This window comes from Eutrigla gurnardus, assembly GCF_963514095.1.
Source record: "Eutrigla gurnardus genome assembly, chromosome: 13".
Lineage (NCBI taxonomy): Eukaryota > Metazoa > Chordata > Actinopteri > Perciformes > Triglidae > Eutrigla > Eutrigla gurnardus.
This window is the reverse complement of record NC_139936.1, coordinates 2,372,797-2,395,977: the sequence shown is the minus strand read 5'-3', so window position 1 is coordinate 2,395,977 and position 23,181 is coordinate 2,372,797. Positions and strand designations below refer to the sequence as shown.

Below are 23,181 nucleotides of genomic sequence, written 5' to 3'. Positions count from 1 at the left end.
TGTTTTCAGTAACGTAAAAGCAGTGGGTGAGAACATCAAATGGCTCGAGGGGAGATAAAAGCCCAAACCACAGGAGGGAGAGAGGGACAGAGGACGAATCAAATTGAACTCAAGAAATAGATGATAATCTCCCCGTATGCCGATGCCGTCGCCGCCCCCGCCGCCTCGTTACCGAATGCTCACAAAATGAAAATTGCAACTTCTCTTCGCTTACTCCAAAGTAGTTGATCTGTCTTAAATTATTCAATTTGCAGGCTCACCAGGTAAAATCCATTAAAGCCAGCCGGTAATGTCAATTGAATTAGGGGCCGCCTCGTACGAGGCGTGGATTCCCGGCGCCTCTCAGCCGAGTGGCTGCGCCGCCACCTTGTTTTGTGACCAAGAGGCAAATGGGATAAGAAGGAGACGGCGGCCGCTAATGTAACAACACGGCTTTTCTAATCAGGTAGAAACCCCAGAGAGCCTCTAACGGCCCGATCCGACACCGGGAGAAAACATTAAGCTCTATTAAAGGCTCAATTCCCATCTGGAAGAATTGGCACCTGAATTTCTGACTCTCTGTAATCCATTCAGTACTTGTTTATGTAGTAAATTAAGTGACTTTCTCTAAAGTTTGAAAATGTGAATACGAGACTTTGGGCAGTCGGGTTTTGTATTATGGTTTGTTGGCTTTATAGTCTTTTCATTCTGACTTCAGCAGGAGTCAGGTTAAACAGAAACATGCTGATGAGAGCCCTAAGACTCAACCAAAATGGTAGCACTAAAACGTTAACAGAGAGGCTAGGTCACACCCTTTTGCTGTATTCCCCATAGGACTTAACTTTCGGTAAAAATATATATGGTAATAAATGGCAAGAGACAAAAATGTTGTACCACGAATTACACATATGACGTTTGTCAATTGAAAAGTATTTTTCCAACTCAATAAAGTCGTACTTTGTGGCAGGTTTGTCGTAGAATCAGCAGCTGAAATCACAGCCCACTTAGCTTATTAGGAAAAAAAAATGTTTTTCGTTGTCTTCACTGGAAGTTGATTTGCTTGGTTGTCATGGAGATGGCGACCGTTGTGGCGAGTGTGTGACTCGAGTAAATGTCGACCTTCAGAAAAAAGCTAATGAGTGGATGTTGAGTTAAGTATTGATCATCAGTGTGTGAGTGTGAGCTGCCTCCACTTCATCAGGAACTCCAACATCACGCCGTTCTGTTTGTGGTGATGTGAGTCCGCTGCACAGCAGCTATTTCCTGCAAATAATACAACACTGAAATTTCATAAAGAATCATATTTTCTCTGATAAAACGCAGCTATTGCTTATGCGCCTCAATCATGGAGGAAATGACTGACATAGTGCCTGAATCCTCAGTATGTCATTTTAAGCACTCCGCTCCTCATGGCCACTCTTACCTATAAGACCAGAGTTACAAGGGGGGGGTGGTGACCCCTGTTTAATGATTCAAAGGTCTTCTTGCAGAAGTTGATTATCACATCACCACAGAGCCGACGCCGCCCTTGGGGGACCGCCGTGGACTTGACAACACATTACCTCCCCGGCTGTGATTGACAGGTGCCACGGCCTGTAACGGGGTGACACCGTGATGAAGTGGGCGGCGGGAGTCGTGTCCTTGTCCTCGATGTGTGGTCGGGCACCCGAGGACAGCTGATGGTCTCACCTGTCAAGGCTCGAGGGGTCTCCGCCGTCCCACCGGGGACGAGTGTCCTTCAGGTTTCGCCCTCCAACAAACACTCGCCTGGTGATGCAGTGCAGACTGCAGAAGAGAGGAGGGCCGGGACGGGCTTTTTCTTTATTTACACCCAAATCAGCACTGCAGACAAAAAGCGAGCCGAGACAAAGCTAATCACCACAACTAAGTTTCTGTTTTAAAAAACAGAAGCATCCGTCCCTCCCCGAGCATCTTCATATCTTACATATTTCACATAAAAGCCTGGCAGCAAAGAAGTTTCTTTCCATGCAGAAAGAGTTCCACGATGAACTTGGACCGGTTTCCCTTCGAACAGCATGAAACGGACCGGTCTCTCCTTCACCACCAGATAAGAAGGTTGTTGCAAGGTGGAGGTAAACCGACATGACAGCAGATGAGTCATCTTGACGGTTGAACCACTCTGGTTCTGTCTGCTGCTGCACGGCGCTGTCCGTGGTGCTGAAGCACAGTCAGGCTGCTGATGTTTCAGAGAAACCCTTTAAAGCTCCCTTTTAAACTCTATATTGTTAAAGTTGTGCCGTTCGATGTCTTTGAACACATAGGATCAGATGACTTACTTGGATAACTGATACATTTTCACACTACAAAGGTTTAAATGCCCCGAATGCAACGACGGTCTAATCTTGCGATGCAAATTAATTAGTGCTCAACAAGCCAAAGACAGCTGTTGAATGTAGCTAATCGTCCCGCAAACAAAACCACCACTTGACACAAGTTAATCCCACTGGCTTTTGTGACTCCGCACAGCTTCTTACCAGGCTAAGTTTGGCGGGGGAGGCGGAGCCAGGGCTCAACGCTAATTTCCCTCATAATTTGAGTTCAAAGTTTAGGTATCGATGTGATTGTACCTCAGACTATTGCATCGATGTTTCAACACTTATTAAACAGACTACGTTTGCAGGTGGGACGTCGTAGAGAGACTTGGACCTGAACCATCCCCATTAACATACACATGCATAAACATGAGACACAGACCTGATGCCAACACACCCGGCGTTATCGCCACAGACAGCTCCGCTCACCACAGACAGCAGTAATGCAGTCGGCGCTGCCTATTAAGAAGCGGGTGTCATGTTTCATGTGGATTAAGGATGCACATTAAAGCGTTGCTGATTTCACAGCCGGTTATTTCATTGACAGGAGTGTGTTACTAGAGAGGCTGATTCATGACCACACGTCTCAGATTAGTCTTGACGCAACGGCTGAAGATAATCAATCGTGGTGAATGTATCGGTAAATCGTGAATATCATCACAAGTGATTCGAAAAAGCTGTCTAGCTCGTTATCATGACAGAGGAGTGAAAGTAGAGCCTGATTAAAAAAAATACTTAAAAATATGTTTATGCAAGGAGACCTTATGAGTCATGATCATCTTATTTATGATAATTTGATTGTTTTCCACTCAGAAAAGTTGTTTCCAAACAAAATATGAAGTGATTTCAGTGTGTTTTACTGCCATTTCAGAGTTTTTAAACAGATTTTTATGATTATTGGCATAATATCGTGAATCGCAACTATTTCGGCCCAGACTGTCTAACTTTTAATTTCTTATTTTATTGGTTGTTTTCTACTTTTCATTATTCACTACACGCTGTCCTTGAGTGCTCAGAAAGGCGCCTATAAATAAAATGTATTATTATTATTATAATCGTGACGTGAAATGTTCATATCATCCCACGCATAGCTGAGTTTTCGTCTCTCTCTGCTTCTCTAATTTACATTATATATTTGTTCCCTCTCAATTATTCGACCTCACATCCATCGCTCTTTTTAGTTTCCGGTTTCTGTAAGCAGCCTTAAGTCAAACCGTCGCAAAGAACACCAACAAAGAGACACACACACACACACACACACACGCCACTTACTGCTAAGTGCACATTGCGGTATGCTCCATTTCACCTTACCTACGTCTGTTTACTCGCCGTACGCTGTGAGTTAATGAGACCGCCACGATTAATGCCACTCGTGTGCAAAGTGCCGGCGAATTGTCTTTAATGAAATCCTTTACGGTGGAGACTCTCTGAACCCCCACAAAGTGAGGGGAGGTAATTTTGTGTACTCGTTGGTGCAGCCTGCAAAAAAAGAAAAGTCAAATAAACACACTTGAGCTCGGTTGAATGGAAGGCCAAGGAGGAGACTTCTCTCCCGGGAACAGATACGATCAGCTACAAACACTCTCTGTTTGCTGCGCGTCTAATAAACGCAGCAAATCCACATTAAAAAAAGTTTTGTAGCTGCAAACAACAGCGGCGTGCCCTTGTTGTTTATCTAAAGATGGCGAGGGGCGCGCATAATGCTGATGTCACGAATATCAGCCACCTGACTTTAAGAGAGACTTGCTTTTGTTTGGGTGTTGTTGTCGGTGTAAGGCGTCACCTCAGTGTTGAGGTCGGGGTGTTTTCTATCTGAGCTGTCTGTCTGCAGCAAAGCAGCTTCCCTCCAGACATGCCAGCGACGTCAAGGCCTCAGACCTCAGAGACCCGGGACCAGGATGCTCATCACTCCACTGCTTTGCAGCGTCGAGAGCAGTGCTGCAGTTTTGTCCAATATATATATATATAAATATAAAAGTATGGTGGCATTTCACCAAGGCTCGGATGGATATAGCTGACACCCGCGTCCTCTGCTCGGCAGCAAAGGAGATGGCGACGTCGCACAGTAAATTGCCGACTGAACAGGAAAAGCTGAATCCTGTGAAATTTGCATTTTAACAGCCACAGTACACAAAAGTGTCAAGAGCCAGCGGCGTACGAGATGATACACTGGGAACCGGGGAGGGAGGGGGGGATGTAGAGGGAGACTGACTGCTGAGATATCACACAAGGAAACATCGGTTTTACGTCAGAAATCTCTGTTTCGGATCTAACAGTCATACGGCGGAGGACTGAGACGACCGGTTCAGACCGGTTCAGTTCGGTGTGTGACATTGTGTCGGAAAAACACACTCAAATACAACTTTCATGATCAAATATATAAAGATATACTCAGGTTAGCTGGTTGAATGCCGGTTGTTAGCATCGTAATAAACTCTTTCCTTTTTTCTCTGAATATTGGCCCCCTCTCTCTTGTTTTTTTCCCTACAGTGGTCCTGATACGCCGACATACAAATCACTCAATTCGAGTAAAAAAAATATTTTGTATCATTTTATTTTTGACAAAAAGTCAAGTCTCAGAGAAGTCAGGAGTGTGAAGATGATCTATCTATATATGTGATCAATGATTGCAGCCAATAAAAGTCGACTATAAGACATCTTACTGGCTGTTAGTGTGTGCTCACTGCAAACCACCTTCCCGTTCACCTTTCTGGACTAAGAAGCCTTGCAGCCTCCCATCCATCTCCTCCACACACCAGCTCTAATTGTTCTCTTCCAGTGTTTTTTTTTACTCACACTGGTATAATAAACACTAATCTTCAAGGGATACCTTTTCTCCTAATTACTGTTATTCAATCCAAGGGCCATTTTGCCAGAAGGGATTTTTGATGCTCCGCCGTGGTAAAAGGACACCCAGTAGAGAGGTGATCAAATAAAAAAAAAATCTATAATCTCTTTTCTTTGCCCTCAAGGTGACATCTGTTTTAAAAGAAACTCTAATCTTAGCTGATATAAAAGGACTCTCAAAAGCCATTTCACTGGCTTTTGTTGCCGTGTGTGTGTGTGTGTGTGTGTGTGTGTGTGTGTGTGTGTGTGTGTGTGTGTGTGTGAGGACTTCCTCTGGTGTCCTCTGTTCCAAACTGACAAAGCAGAGCCAATAATTATGTGAAAGGTTCCCCTGAAGCCTCCACACAGAAACAGCTGAACCCTCACCCTGTTTTATGAACACCATTATGTCTTTTTTGTAACGACAAAGAGACAAAATGTTCAAATCTGCTTATGTAAGCTTCAATGCTAATTATGATGGTCACCGAGTCATTCTCTGCTTGCTCTGGTGCTGTCAGTCATCGCAGCCTCTTTTCTTCTTCCCCCTCTGGCATAATAATAATAAAATAAATATATTTGGGAAATTCTAATGAGCGCAGAAGATAAGGAATATTGGGGACTTGCACTTTGAAGTCAAGACGAAATGAAAAATGACCCTTTCAGATCACATCACCGACCCATATTGTGCAAAAAAAAATAAAAAATAAATTCCTTCATATCTTCATATTAAAATCCTCTGTCTTTGCTTCTGTAAAATGTAATATGATGTTTGCCAACCAATAATATGACCACGTTAATCCATCCATCCATCAGTCTGAAACTTTTAGCTATAATGGCAGTGTGTGTGTGTGTGTGTGTGTGTGTGTGTGTGTGTGTGTGTGTGTGTGTGGAGCGTTACATTCTAAGCAAATTAAATGTGAGGATTTGATTTAAAGCCCTCTGGTAACTGGACAACGCTCCAACTTCTGTTTCACTGAGACCGACACTGAATGCATGCAGTCGCCACATCCGTGTCCCCCGTCTCCAGCCAGCCGGGCACCGACCCCCAACACCCCCCACCCCACCCGGTGTGGGGCAGCTATCTCCCAGTATCAGCTGGAAATGTGATGGATGGCAGGTGGAGGGAGAAGGAACAACGCTGCTCAGAGCCCGTCAGGCTCACTCCCACTGCCCATTAGTCTTCCATTTAACAGAGCGCCGGGCCAGGCCACCCTGATCTCACACACACACACACACACACAGATACACACACACACACACACACACAGATACACACACACACACACACACACACACACACACACACACACACACACACACACACACACACACACACACACACACACACACACACACACACACACACACACACACACACACGAATCCCCAACCTAGCGAGGATGGGCCCTTGGTGGAGGGGAAGAGGCCACCACGGTTCATCTCTCTCAGTCTTTAGCCACTCAGACGGACCACTTAGCTCCACTTCTCCCTCTCTGCTGTCAGATATCAGCTCATGCTGCAGGAGGCGCTGTCATACTCGCAGCGTTCGTCTCAGGAGGATGTTTTTTTTGTTACTGCAGAGGACGGGACTATCTCTGCAGGAACAGCCACATCCCAGAGAAGTGCAATGTTCAGAAGAGAGAGAGCCAAACCACAATGAATCTAAAGAGCTGTTTTATATTTTTGGACCTGACAGGGACACTCGGGGTCAGCGGGTGTTTTCTCCTGCCTCGGTGCCATCGGGAGTGTGGAGGTGTCCTTTGCTATGCACCAGCTAGTCTAAAGCTCATTGATTAGATCTGGAAGAACAAGGAGGGAGCGACAGGCAGTAAAGATCACAGAGGTGCCTGCTGGGTATTGATTGCAGGTGCCGATCGCCCCCCCCTCTCTTAACAAGAGCCCGAACCTCCGATATCCGCCCCGAAAAAAACAACTGGTGTTTAACACGAGCACGTTGACGTTAAAGACACCACGAACAAGTAAAGAATGTGACCTTTTGTAAATGCCAGACAGCCGAATAACACAACCAAATTTGGAAAGGGGCACGTAAAATGCCAGAGCTGGACATCAGAGCGGTGAAATCCCAGCGAGGGAAAAACATCCGCCGCCAGCGGACCGAAGAGCGCCGTTTAATCTGTCGTCCGTTAGCATTAGTGAGATGAGAGTTAATCAAGGTGTGATAACGTCTCCATCAAATCAGTCGTCGGAAACGAGGAGCCAAATATTACATTATCCCACCGCGACTTCCCGGCACGCAATCTAATCTTCATAAGTCGTTTCACGTTCTACCTCCGTATTCCTCTTTACGAGAACAGGGTCTCCTCGGCTAATGTCAGCTCCTTCCACAGATTGGAGAAACTGTTACCTCGTCTTCTTCCTGTAAAGATTATTACAGGAGGGGGAAAATGCAAATATGGCAGCTCGCATTTTGATAATGCACAGCTCATCCCATTTCTGTCTGGATGTAGGACCGCCTTATCAATATGGGACAAAGGAGACATGGATATACCACACACACACACACACACACACACACACACACACACACACACACACACACACACACACACACACACACACACACACACACACACACACACACACACACACACACACCCCCTTTAAATGCATTTCACATAAACGCGTTGAGAGAAAATGTGCATTGTCGCTGCTTTTGAGTGCGTTTCCCGTTTTATAAAGTCCCTCGGGGGCCGAAGGATGTTGCCACAGGGGCCCAGCGTGATGCTTTCTGTTGGCTCCTTTACAGAAGAGCACTCACTCCATAAACGTACTCGGCAAACTCCCCCCCACCTGCGGCTATAGATGGTCAGAAATCACACAAACATAGCACTTTCACCCAGGAGACCAGCGTTCGGGTCCCAAAGTGTTAGTAAGGTTTGTGATGTATTTTCTGTACACTTTATTTAGTTGACATGCTTATTTTAAGCCCATCCATGAGCTGAGGGAAACATTTGTCACCTAAACTTGATTACGGCGTAATAACGTGGCATAAAATGACGTGCAAAAAGCCTAAAAATGTGTTACAACGACGGCGGAGTGTCCTTAAAATGTTGTGGCCGTAGATGACGTAGCATGTTGTGTTTTAGAGTTAGCATGGATCCTTCATTAATGGCGATGTATGGAAGGTCAAAAGATCTTCTGTTTTTAATGAAAGGGTGAACTCAATAGAACGTGTAGACACTGAGACAAGACACAGCATTATAGGAAACAGACAGACCCGCAGAGACACGGGGTTGTGTGTTTGGCTGCATCACTACGACGCGATACATGAGGCCGGATGAGTAATGTAAATCCATACTGTGTTTGAGCACCGTGATTAAAAACCTGGAAACGCCACCAATACAATCTGCATATGGTGTAAATCCTGGACTAAAAATGTTGCTTCTTGTACTTTTTCCATTTAATGCCATTCTGCTGCACACGCATTATTAGAATATACGATATTCTATAAGTCTGAACAGTCAAAAAGCTCTTAATAGCAATAGTTCATGGTGAATTAGTGTAAATAATAATAGAAAAGTTGTATTTCCTGACTCTATATGGAGCTCATGATACAGATTTAGGAAGTAAATAACACCAGGAAGTATGCCAGGAAATATAGATAAGTAGTACGTCTAAAAATAACATGTGATCAGTCACAGGGTAGGACGCATTAGCAGCTAGCGTTATTATTAATGGTGCATACAGCCTCGATTTGCATGATGACTCATCTGTTTGTTTTTTTTGATGAGTCACCCACACAAAAATAATCACGCAACAAAACACGCCATGAAGAGAAAAACTCAAATTGATGTGTTAAATCAACCCCAGATATCTCTCATCCCGGCTGCAGGTTCATGTGTTTGTAATTATCATTCTGTTAACGTAGACCGTCACTGACGCTGCCTTCCCCGGAGACACCAGGAATTCTGGGATTCCGCTACAGAAATGTGTTTCTTGTGTTTGTATTATGCTTAATGCAGGATTATGGACATTCCTATTTTAATCAGTGCCTGATTGTACCCCAAATTTATATCATTTAACCACAAAGGAAAACAACGAAAATAAAATACAAATAAATAAAACAGAACCGAAATAAGACAAAAAGAAAAAAAGAGACCAAATAAGAGAGTTAGTTCAAAAGTTAAAAAAAAGAGAGATCAGCTCTTTTAGCAGGATTTAACGCAAGTGGCGGTTTTGCAGAAACGACTAATCAGTGGAGTAGCAACGTTATGAAGCATAGAGAGAAACTAAATGAGTCAAATTTAAATTTTAAAGTGAGCTGAAACTAAAATATGCCTTTTTGACCCTTTTAAATCACATCTGTGGTCATATTTAGCACATGTTCAACAATATATGTCAGAAAAAATGTAATAAATACATTTTAAAAATTTAAATTAATTTACTCTTCCTGTAGAACAAAGTATGACGTGTGCCTACATACCGATTTAAACCAATAACATCATGACATCCATCCAAAGATCAATCTGCACGGAGCTGCAGAAGGTCGAGAGCTAAACTTTTGAACGATCAACTCCAACAGATAGTCTGGATCTGCCTTTTCAGCTTCGACCTTTTAAATGCAACATTAAAGCAGCGTAATGAGCACGGTCTTTGTGAGTGGTGTGAGCAGTAACGATTCCCGTAACTAACGACACAAACAGCGGTCCCCTAGGTGAAAGTCCTGTGTTTGTTTGACCCTTCGGTGCAGGTTTCACAGGGTTTCCCCTGCATCGATATCTACCAGGCGGCTCCTCGATGCTGCTGTTGGACGGCTCATCCAGAGGCCAGAGGAACTATTTCACAAACCCCTCAAGAAGTCGCTCACGTTGCGATAATAAAAAGAGACATTCATTTAGTTGAATTAAATTAAAGCCTGGTTTGATTAAAAAAGAAAGAAGATTGTATCTGATGAAACAGGAGAGGCAAAGCAGCGAGAATGTGTTACACGTCCTGAATTACCTCACATCCGAGTATTATTGACCGTTTCTATTCCTCTCTCTCTCTCTCCTGAGTTCATGCTTATCCCCCATGCTCTACCTACCCCCCCCCCCCCCCCCCGGAACGTCGTGAAAATCCAATTAAGGTGGACACATTCTGCGAGAACACCACATATCTGCCCTCCGTGATGGCAATCATAAGAATTCTTCAAATGGGATTTTCGACGCCCCCCCCCCCTCTCGTTGCTCACACCGAGTCTACACAAAAGATGGAGTAATTGGCAAACAAAATGTGTTTCCTCCGTCTCTTATGGCCACTCAGCATAACAACGGGCACTTCTGTAATCTCCACCGGAATGAAAAGCTGATGAAATGTGTCTCCTGGCATGTTGGGGGGTAGAGCATGTTGCAAACACCTGGCGGCTGCCCCATCGCCACACGGGCAAAAATATGTCTGCCTTTATGCCTTAATAAATGCTAATATTACATTAGGACATTATGTTGCATGCAAAGTCAGAGCAGATGAATAATTCATACGCAGAGTGAGGATATTATGTTCACCTGACCGTGCTGAGTCTGGCCTCCTGCTTATAGAGAGAGAAGTCAATGTCAGTGGCGAGGGATGAACTATTCTTTGATCCCGCATGAGTTACACATATGATGTATGATCGTTAAAAAATATATATATTTTGCTGAGAATGGGTAACTTGTGTTTATTCACGTCACCTGGACTAGATGGTCCAGAGAGGAGGCGGGGCTTAGCTCCATGTAGACACTGACAACGTTGAATCAATCATAAACACTATTGCTGCTTTGCAATCGACACTTAAAATAACGTCATCTAGACATAAATTCGTCAGAGACCTTCGTTCCGTCTGTAATAATCGAGGTTCTATCATTCAGTGACGACAGGATGAGAATCTCGATGCTGATTGGCTTTCTCGTCAGAGCATCACACAAATTAATCAAGTTGGAATATTTCAACGAGGGAATAAAAAAAAAAGGCTAATTCGTGGCTTGGTGCCAATTTGCATGTATTTGCATCTTTGCATTGACTTTATATGCAATTGTACCACGCGAAAAATGTGCTTTACTTTTGGTGTGAACGCACCTCAGACTGAAAATACAGAACTAGAAAGATAACACACCCAAAAGTCATATTATATTTCCAAAATAAAGGTCCCATGAGGGGAAACTGGAAGGGACTTGACTCTATCACAGTTTTCACACTACATTATAATTCAATCAGAACCTCTTCACTCCCGTGTGTCTTCAAACGGTGCTTAATTCGGTGTCCTGTAATGTATACTCTCTGATGAATGGTGGAGTTACTGCAGAGTCATGCTCCGTGCCAGCAAACACGCTGACTCATGCACTCAGCCTCCTCTCTCACCTCTTCTCCCTGGGTTTTCCATACTTCCACATCGGACCTTAGCTGCAGCATTTTGTTTTCTATTCTCCTTTTTTCTTTTTTTAGTAACGATACTAAACGTGCATATTGTTTATATTATGTTACTAGTCAGCCAGTAAAAACATTTAGTGCAATGCGTGCAAAGGGGAGTAGTGGCTGACGGGTGTTCTGGGATTTGGGCTGAATACCACAACATATACCATAAGATCCTTTTCTTACACATTCACAAACACAAAAAAGAAAACTTGGAAATCCACATTTTTTTTTCTTTTTTACGACTTTGCAGAAGTTTCTATATCTTATTGTTCACTGCAGAAATAAAATACGTCTGTTTTGATGTGTCACTTTGGAATTGGAGTGGAGGCGTCTGGCTTGATTTATTCTTTGTTTGTCGCTGTGTGTGTGTGTGTGTGTGTGTGTGTTCGTTCCGCTCTCTGCTCCTGCAGCAGTTATGGTCTGTGAAGCAGCAGCCTTGGTGCTTTACACTGTTCCATTAGCCGTCAACCACAAACCATCACAAAGTACTGTCCTCCCGCTGCTGCCTCTCTGCACACACACACACACTAACACACACACACTAACACACACACTGCAGCAGCATCCCCCCTGGTTCCCCACTGAGCTGTTGCATTCCCTGCACGCTGTTTACGGGGGCGGTGCAGCACAATAAAACCCCGGGAACGTTTCCCTCGGGGGGAAGCCGCTGATTGTGGATGCATGTGGTCTTCAGAGGACAGAGAAGATGGCCAGAATAGGTCACCTATTCAAGTGTGATGCATGTGAGCCAGGATCTGGACCCTGAGGGGGGGAGGGAAACTGCAGTGCAGCGTGGGTTTTGTGGGACTGCTGGTCTGGGACTCCGGACCTCCGGACTCTACCGAGACCTTATTGGATTTCTCCAGGAAAAGTTGACTCCCTTCACTGCCCTGCTGAGGAGTCGCTCTCTCTTATCTCATCACTATTTATTAAAGGGGGGGTCCCTGCAGACTCCGGGACCAGGATCGGGACTGTGGGGAGATAAGAGTAGAAACTGCAGAGAATATGCAGCATTTTCACCACCTGCATCCACCTCTCTTTGTCCGGCTCGGTTCGGCTCAGGTTCAGGTTTGGAGGAAACACCCAGTGTGACTATAAAGTGTCACTTAAAGGTGGTTGCCGTTGCTCATTGCTCACTGCCCCCCCGGCGGACCGTCGTCTCCTATGTTTCCCCTCTGGTCTGGCAACACTTGGTATTCAGAACATCCAGCGCCCACCTCATCGGCTCACAGGACACAGAGACCCGGGAGACGGTTCCCTCCTCTTTCATTTTCAATTTTGGTCCGTAGACCTGGTGACACCCTGACCTTTCCTGCAGCGCCGCCAGCAACCCAAAGTTCTCACTAATCCCATATGAAATATCTCCAAGTCTGCAGAGATGGATTTGCAACAAATGCTTTGTGTCCGCTCCAATCATTACGCACTACCACAAGGTTCGGTGTGAGATGTCTCTGGTTTCAATTTGTCCAATAACTTATTTGTGATGAAATGCCAAATTAATAACATTCCCACCAGCCTCAGCTGTGCTAATGTTAGCATTCTAACATGCTAAACCTGCTGTTAGCATTTATTTCCAAGTAGCTAATAATCGCAGATATATCGGAGCATATGCTGACTAATATGTTCTGTTAAAAAAACGTACGTTCATGAAGAACCGAATATAGAAAGTGCTGCTACAGTAATTCAGACATTGAGTCATTGTGTAGTTTGCCTTAAAGCAGCCATACAACCAAGTATGAACAACACAAGTCCGTCTCACAGAATGCAGGGAGTAACATGAAGGATCGTTCATGGATAATTAAATAAAACATATGCATTTAAAAATCCAAGAATATGCCTATATTTATATGAAAGTAGCACTAAAACTATGTAAATTCTTTGTTGGGGACACGTTCAAATGCCATGAGGAAAAATATCGTTAAATCCTGCATTTAAAATCTCACTTCAGACAAAATGCAAGTAGTTTTTTCCCCCCATCTGTGAACGGTTTTACATTTACAGAAAATCCATATATTTGTATTATATTTGTATTTTCTTCAGTTGTTACGTTTGAGGAATACTTTATTATTTGTCATTTATCAAATTAAAGTCTTCAACAAATAAAAGAAAGAAGTGAAAAATAGAACCTAATTAAAAAACGATGGATGGACGTTTTTAATAATTTATGTATTTATTTGTATTTATGCAGGGAGAGCTTAGAATTTATGATCATCTTAATTAAGATGATTTGATAGATTTTTAAGAATATTTTATTTTATTTATTATTTATATTGTGAATTGTTGATTAGAAGTGTAAATGCAAATGAGCATAAAATGGAAATACTCCAGTAAGGTACAATTAACTCAATTTTAGACATTCCTCTACTGAGTTTTGATACATATGAGGATGACTCTATTATTTGAGGACTATATGCATTTGAACACTTATTCCCTGGCTGCTGTTCCACCATGAATCCAAGAGTCACTGTTGGCTGACTACTGTTTAACCTAAAGCAGACTCCCACGCTGGCCGGTTACGAGGCCAAATTGAGCGTTTAAATCAATAAAAGACACTCTGACCGTACACCAACACCTACTCCGAGCTTGGACACGGTCTGTGGAGTAACGAGTCGCTCCCCTCCGAGACTCGGCTGCGTTTAAAAACATTCTGAAGCATCGCTGGAAACCCGCCGATGGACATGGCGATCGCTGGAGTGTAAAGAAACCAGATTCAGGACCCTGCTGGTCCCGCCGGGACCCGAGCAGGAACTCTTTGCGTTACAGTCGTGTGCTTTCCTTTCACTCCGACTTCAACAGTGGATCTTCGATTTAGTGGGGAAAGAAATCCACTCCGGACTGACTTCAGCTTGTATTTTGGGATTCCTGTGAACTTTAGTTATTTCACTGGGTTGAGATGAAGTGATGTAATTTACTTTCTTCTTCTCCTGCACGTTGAGATTATTTCCTGCTTTTTCAAAATGTTTTAAAGTTCAGCAAACAGGTTGTATTGTTGCTTATAGTCAACAGTAGTAGTGTATCGATTCATGCGATGCATCGATGAATCGATCATCAGTCCCACCGATTCAACTAAATCGATCTGATAAAATAAACAAATAGAATGAAATGCTTTGGCTTCACCAATAATTGATATGAATGCGTTAAATCTTATGAATCGCGATTCTTAATTATGATTAGTGTTTTAAGACTTTTAAGACACTCTCTCCCCTGCTAGCATGTAGCCAATTGAAAAATGTTTAATTACATTTTTGTATTCAGCATAAAATATTATGCAGGACTACTTTTTATAGAATAAATATGTTTAATAAGTAATTCTGTGGTCTGTTTATTTTTTCACCTTTCAGAAGAATACAGATAGTCTCACTCGCACTGCATGTTTATTTCATGGATATAGAATTTTGGATAAAAATGACTGAATTCAATCGTGGTTCACAGACTCGAATCGGATTGTTCCAAAAAAAAAAGTGCTTGAATCGAAAACCACCTAATTGTTAATGGAATCGCTGTGAAGCCAAAGATTCACACCCCTCGTCGACAGAAGATAAATAAATATAGAAATCTAGCAAACCTCACTGTGGACACTGGGGATGTTTGAGCTGGCATCTATACAGGGTCGCCCATAAAGCTGTAATAATTTTCAAATGGCTTTTATGACTTTTTGGCTTTTATAGCGCCAAACAAATGTGATGCATGAATGAATGTTCACCTGGGTGATTGTGAGACATGATGTAAATCATTGCACCTGGTCAAACATGATTACTGATGCATTTAAATAGGAAGAAACAACAAAAAACAAAAAATTCATAAAGCCAATAACTGTTTACCTCACACCGAGCAATGCTTTCTCACGTCTCTAGTCTGATCATAAGACTTAAATATGTGACGTGGCAGAATCTATACATGTCTGTTAGACTCTATTCATAGACACACAACAGAGAGGGAAGCAGATAGCAAAAAAAAAAGACATCAAATCATGTTGGAAAGACTGCACCGCTAAAAAAAAGATGATTACAAACAGGCACTTTATGGAGAACGCACACTTCCAGCAGTGTTGAGACTGACCCTCAGGTGCTGCGTTGATCTCCATTCTCATAGCGAGTAGGGGGAAGTATACCATCTGTCATATTACACAAGTTTCACTTTGCATATAAGCCCCATCACAACATGCATTACATCAAAGAGAGGGGGAGAGGGGGGAGCGTGGCTGGAGAGGCCAGATACACTCATTAGCATACAGACAGCCGATAGACCGCCGCACGTTAAAGTGGAGCAACAAATCCAAGATGAAAGCAAAGAGTCCCATCTCGGGTCTCATCTGCCGACCGACCGATCGGACGTGGCAGAGCGATCCGCCGATCTCTCTTTTAGATTCAGGCTCCTCTTCAGTCCCGTGACTTTGCCGTCGTCCTCAGACAGAAACCACACAGTCGTCTTAATCTATTTTACAACACGGCCCCCCTTAAATCCCTCTCTGTGGATACTCTAACAACATGGTTTTACCTGTCAAAGGGAGACTTTCATTTACACATTTTTTTTTATTTCTGGACATTTTCCCTCCTTTTGTGGTCCGCTGAGCCGACGAGGAGATTGATGGTGTAATTTTTTGCCGCAGTCAAAGGAAAAACCTTCTCCCCCCCCGGAGTTAATCTATAAGTGAGGAGGTAAAGGAGGGAGAAGAGCAGCATAAATGGATGGTCACATCCCACTTATGCAGCAAACAGCACATTCACCGTTGATGGCAGATCCCAGAGTGTCAGAGAGGGAACTTTCTGAGCTTGAAGCAAAATAGATTTTTTTTTTTTAAGCAAATTTGTCCAAGTGCACTTATCAGACTATTAAAACAGCAGGTGTTGGCTGTGTTGTGACTACCTGATTGACCGGCGACACACACACACACACACACACACACACACACACACACACACACACACACACACACACGTTTAAAAAATATAATAATCCTCTCGGGGGAACAAAAACTGATCAAATCCAAGACAACAGCTGGGACATCTCTGCAGACAACAGTGCAGTGAACCATCTGGATAATGTATTGCTCGACAGAATGACAAAAAAAAGAAACTCATTGTCTGTCTGGAGGCAGCTGCCGTCGCATGCATCAGCCGGATGCATCCAATGAGTCACCGAAACGAGTTGCCAGAAATTAAATCTCCCGGCCCTCGCTCATAAACACCCTCTCTCTATTCTTTCCTGTCTGCAGGGTGAAGTTGAAAGAAGGTGTGACGTTCCTCGGGGCTCGCCCCAGCAACCCCACCCAGTGGATCGTCAGCCAGGACGTGAGGAGCGAAGGCCACCGGGTGGTGACGCTCCACTGCCGCAGGAAGGAGTCCGGCTACGATCGGCAAAGGTCAGCACGCATCAATGATGTCACTTTGAAGAAACGCACCAAGGTGTAGAAAGATTCAAGTGAAGCGATATGAAGAACTTAAATATGAATCGATGTTTTTGGTTAATTAATGGCAACATTATTTGCAGAAACGGTTAAAAATCTCAGTTTGGTCGCATTCATTTGCTTGATGATCATTATTATTGTTACCGGACTGGCCATGTGACATACTGGGCATTTCCCTGGTGGGCCGACGTGCTTTTTGGGCCGACCGGCAATGAACCACCCATGAACCACCCATGAACCTCCCCATGAACCTCCCCATGAACCACCCATGAACCAGCCCATGAACCACCCATGAACCTCCCATGAACCTCCCATGAACCAGCCCATGAACCTCCCCATGAACCAGCCCATGAACCACCCATGAACCTCCCCATGAACCTCCCCATGAACCACCCATGAACCAGCCCATGAACCTCCCCATGAACCAGCCCATGAACCTCCCATGAACCAGCCCATGAACCACCCATGAACCGGCCCATGAACCAGCCCATGAACCACCCCATGAACCTCCCCATGAACCACCCATGAACCAGCCCATGAACCAGCCCATGAACCACCCATGAACCGGCCCATGAACCAGCCCATGAACCACCCATGAACCAGCCCATGAACCACCCATGAACCTCCCCATGAACCTCCCCATGAACCACCCATGAACCAGCCCATGAACCAGCCCATGAACCTCCCCATGAACCAGCCCATGAACCTCCCATGAACCAGCCCATGAACCACCCATGAACCACCCATGAACCAGCCCATGAACCACCCATGAACCAGCCCATGAACCACCCATGAACCAGCCCATGAACCACCCATGAACCTCCCCATGAACCACCCATGAACCAGCCCATGAACCACCCATGAACCTCCCCATGAACCACCCATGAACCAGCCCATGAACCAGCCCATGAACCACCCATGAACCAGCCCATGAACCAGCCCATGAACCACCCATGAACCTCCCCATGAACCAGCCCATGAACCACCCATGAACCTCCCCATGAACCACCCATGAACCAGCCCATGAACCAGCCCATGAACCACCCATGAACCAGCCCATGAACCAGCCCATGAACCACCCATGAACCTCCCCATGAACCAGCCCATGAACCACCCATGAACCACCCATGAACCTCCCCATGAACCGACCCATGAACCACCCATGAACCTCCCCATGAACTGGCCCATGAACCAGCCCATGAACCACCCATGAACCTCCCCATGAACCGCCTCATGAACCGGCCCATGAACCACCCATGAACCTCCCCATGAACCGCCTCATGAACCGGCCCATGAACCGGCCCATGAACCTCCCCATGAACCGGCCCATGAACCGCCCCATGAACCAGCTCATGAACCACCCATGAACCGCCCCATGAACCGGCCATGAACCGGCCCATGAACCGGCCCATGAACCACCCATGAACCGGCCCATGAACCGGCCAATGAACCTCCCCATGAACCAGCCCATGAACCGGCCCATGAACCGGCCCATGAACCGGCCATGAACCGGCCCATGAACCGGCCCATGAACCACCCATGAACCGGCCCATGAACCGGCCCATGAACCGGCCCATGAACCGGCCCATGAAAGTGGTAGGCCTAGATCGGTGGCCCATTGTTTTTTTAATTGACACTGGGCTGGCCCAAAACACTTCGGTCTGTCACAAAATTTTTTTATATTTTTGACCGGCTATGTGTGATCTTATGTGGTTGGCCGGTCTGGGCTATTATACCTTGGCCGGTTTTTGGTCCCAGTCCGTCCCTGATTGTTACTGTACTGATCACAGATCAACCAGGGGCCGTTACTACACACATTGCTGCCTGCGATGCAACTTTGTCTGCAATTTGTTGCTGGGAAGGTACCGTAGAATAGAGTTTAGTGGAGCTTTTTTGTGGTTGTTTTTTGCAAAAACAGCAGCCGCTGCTACAAACAACTTTGATGAGAGCAGTGAGAGAGAAACAACACATTAAAGTTGTGGACCATAAAGCCAAAAACATGAGTTAAAATATGCAAAAGTCCTGGCAGAGTTGAAGTGAACTGCAGAACCGGGCGATGATTGGAGTTCATCGACGTCTTCTATCCATCGTTAATATGAAGACATGAATTACTGCCGCTTTAATTTGTGTATCTACAGTGTTTCAATTGAAGACTAATCTAATCTCTATCTTTAATTTCCTGATTTCTAAGTGTCTTAAACGTGGCCTCACGTATTTTAGGGAGCTTTCACAGCTCTAGTTGGGTTCATGTGATCCAGATCAAGAGCAACAGAAATGATACATTGTCGTATTTTAGTTTTGCTCTGGTTTCTGTTCACGCTGATTTATTACAAACGATACAGCGGAGCAAGTGGAGATAGAGGAAGTCGGTCTGACGGGTAACTGGTCGATTGGAAAGTTTGTGCGATTGTCATCCTGCATCATCGTGAAATTCTGCTGACTGACAGCAGTTTATGCAGCACTTAAATGCCTCCGGTGTTTATATTAGGCTCTTTGATTATTACGTGATGAATAACGGACAGAGTTGTACTCTGAGGTGACTGGATGTGAATACATAGTGCGAACACGGACTCACGGTGAGGCGTTTCACTGTGGGATCGCTGTCACACACACTTTAATGGACTTAATGAACTGACAAATTACACAGAGTCAGTTACAAGCACAACTGTTGTTACAGCTTCAGACCTATAAATCAGGGAAACGACCGGCGCTGATGAGCTCAGATCTATGAGGTTGTCGTGATGAACAGATTTATTAGTGGTTTACCTTTTGAAATCATGCAATCACATCAATTAGTTAACCTTATTCTGACGGAACTCCTTTTCTGAAGAACAAAAGATATTTTAACACTATTCACACCAAGAAACTATGACCAGAAGTAAAAAATAACGAGCTATTTGGCCAAAAGTTCTCTGTCATAAAGTTTAGCAATTTAATTTTTCTAACATTTCAACTTACTTGTGTTTTAATCTGAGCCCTGAAATTCACCGTCCTTAAGTTCTTCTTCTTCTCCTTTACTTTTACTGTCAGACTACTACATCTTATTAAAAAATAATGGATATTAAACCTGTCAAATTAAACCATTTGATCCTGTAATTGTTGCCAAATCCAACATTAAGTAATACTGATTTCAGAAAATAGAAATAATTGTAAGGAATAATTAGGTTATTATAATTTTTAGGGGTGCTAAATTAATTTTGGGATGTGCTTGAGCTCCTAACAAATGGTCTAAACTCGCCACAGTGGGGAGGAAGGAGTTAACAGATGCATATTCCTTCCTCCCCCCCTCCCTCCCTCGTTTTATTTGCATACTTATTTTCTCCATATCCTCAAAGTTGTTTTGGTCATTTCCTATCTGCGTCCACGTCCTTAAACTAATCTGGCAGATAGGGAAGTGATTGCCAGCACTGGGGAAAAGGTTGCCGTGTTAATTAAGTGTTGATTGAAGGCCTTTGTGTGGTTTTTAATGGCTTTTTCCCTTCCTCGGATCAGGAAGTAGTTTTAATAGATCCAACTTTCTAGTGACAGGTGTAATTTTGTGGATTAGAGGCAGATTTGGGGGTTTTGGGTAAAGCTCCCACTTATTTGCTCTTTAGCTTTCGTTCCACTTAGCAAAAATCTAAACCACTCCCTTAAGAAAACAGGACGCTTGACATCACAGCGGCAACTTTATAATCGAAGTTGTGCTCGTGGGGGGGTATTTATGTGGAGGACCGCCTATGAAATATATGTAATTTGAATCTGTTGGTCCGGTGATTTGTTCAGACATGCCGCTATTAGTGGATCACAACGAGGAATGATTACAGTGTAACTGCACTTTAATCAGAGACGTATGTGCTGGGCTGGGAGACTTTCACACAGTAATGTGTTGTGTGATGCTGCAGAGCCACGTCCAGATCACCAGCTTTTACATTCAGATCTCTGTGGATTTCTTCTTCTTTTGGTTGGACTTAATTGGACTTGATGAGCAATTTTAAACACAAGCTGCCTCTGGAGCTCACAGTCGCCTCGGCACAGAAACTTCTCTCCATCCAGTCGGATAACTCATTTTGACGCCTCAGTAATAAAAACACAAAAGGAACCGGCTGCCTGCAAATTTACAGGGATGCAAAAGTAGTTTTGTTTGAATCTAACGTATCCATCGTCTTGTAAAAAGGAGGATTTTAGGGGCATCTATTGGCAGTAGGACGGGTATCATTAAAATGGTGCACCGACCAAATGATTAAATCGTCCTACCAGAATACGGAGCCAGATTTCTGTGTTCTAGTTGCAGCATCGCCTTAGAAGTGGAGGAAACAACACATTCTCCTGCAAACAACATCACAACAACACGCAACCCAAACTTTGGGTTTAAACTCATGAACGCACTGCACCAGACTCCATTCATAAAATAGCCTTTTATACACTACATTGCTCGTCAGCAAACAGCCATCAACCAGCGTTAAAAGTGACATATTTTCTTTTTAAATCAGTGCTGTGGCGGATCTGATTAATGAAAAGAGTTAAAGAGTTCTTCATGTGGATTTAGAAAAAAGACTAATAATAAATATTTGGAAGATTAACGTATATTTACAGAAAACTGTGAAGTGTTAAATTTGAGAACAGAGTTTGGTGGGGTTGATAGGTTCCTTTAGATGTTGCAGACATAGGGGTTTACCAGTAATCTAAAACCTCTTCTCATTATCAATGTCAGAGTGTTTTCATCAGGTTATGAGCTTTTTATCCACGCAAAGTTTCTGAAAAAATGTCGGTTTGGTATTGAATTCAAAGTATTGTACACAAATCAGTATTGATTGGATACTGAAGAAATGGAATACAATATTTCTAACTATGGTTTTTGCAGCTCCACGTTGCTACGGTAGCCCAGAATGGACAAACTGCCCATTTTAATATTAATACATGAATGCCATAATCATTTTCCGACACGCTTGGGGAAGGGAGGGGTGAGCGGATGGGACGTTCAGCTGGTTTGCGATCTGCTAAATCCTTCACACTGGCCTTTTAATGGACGAAAAAATAACGTCAATGGAATTTCTGCCATCAGATTTGTTCGCTGCCTCCGGCACCATTTCATGTTGTTTTTTTTAATAATTTATGCAGAAGCCTGAATACTCAACGTCATTTTGGTTCTCCTCTGGTGTCAGCAGTTTCTCTGGAAAATACAGTAAGAATTAACTTTATTTCTAGAATGCAAAAAACACCTCTTGCCAGAATTCATATACGATGTGGCTGGCCAAGTTGGTCCAAGTTGAACTTTACCCTTAAGCCTTAAATCTAGAGGAGCTCATCTATTATTCCTGTTAGAGGAGCTGCAGCATCCTGAACAACAGACAGGAAACTTCAACAACACCAGGTAGCTGCTTCCTTCGTGCCTTTTCTCCTCCTTTCAAGCAGGTTTTTCACCTTCCCCCCTACACAGATGTGTAGAAAAATCATATTTTATTGATTTACCAAGTAAAAAAAAAAGGAGCCATGACACAAGAGCCAGCATATTTAGTCTAATCCCTGCTGTTTGGGCCATGTATGACGGACCGCTCCTTAATCCCCGAAGCTGCCAAAGTCACTTCACAAAGAAGACCCAAAGACGCCCCGTGATGGCTGTATAATACACAATGCTGCCATATTTCCCCCCGCCGTTTAAATGGAGCTCTTTGAGGAGGGGATTTGACGCAGCTATCTCATCTGCTGGGCCGTCATTCAGCCCGCCGGCTGCTTTCCTGCCTCTTCCTCCATGATACCATGATGATGAGGTGAAGGGATTACACCGGGTGCTGTTTGCGTCTTGACTTTTTATTTTCCACAAACGAGATTATCAATGTATACATTCTATTCTCAAGAGCCCCTTCTTCCCGAAAGGTTATTAAAAAAACAATATTTCACCTATTTGAGGGATCAACTTTACTTTTGGGTCGTCGTTACACATCCTTCACCTTAAATTCAATTCAGGTTGCATTTGTGATCTTTGGAGGTTAATGCACTTAAATAGCATGACCAGATACTGCACACCACAAATTTACACCGGAGGTTTAATTTACATACAGACTGTATGTAAGAAATGGACGTCGTCATGGTGACGTCACCCGTTGGTTTGTAGACTACGGTTTTGAAGCCTCAAGTTCTGCATTTTCACCATCATGGACTTTTTGCAACCAGTGAAAGAAGTGACCCGTATTGGATCTGGATCCATGTGGATTCTGGTGTGAAGCTGCTAACAAAGTTAGCTTCTATAATTCAAGATCAACTTTACAG

At 43.9% G+C, this 23,181-nt stretch overlaps 1 protein-coding gene across 1 annotated transcript in view; it reads left to right on the top strand.

The window, feature by feature from the left end:
• Positions 1-23,181, top strand: part of LOC311023693 (transmembrane protein 132C) — a gene marked incomplete at its 3' end in the record, with an annotated part of 115,725 nt that overhangs the window by 36,417 nt on the left and 56,127 nt on the right. The window contains exon 3 of the mRNA XM_084025685.1: positions 16,741-16,887. Coding sequence (XP_083881811.1) covers positions 16,741-16,887 — 147 coding nt within the window. The remainder of the gene's footprint in view (positions 1-16,740; positions 16,888-23,181) is intronic.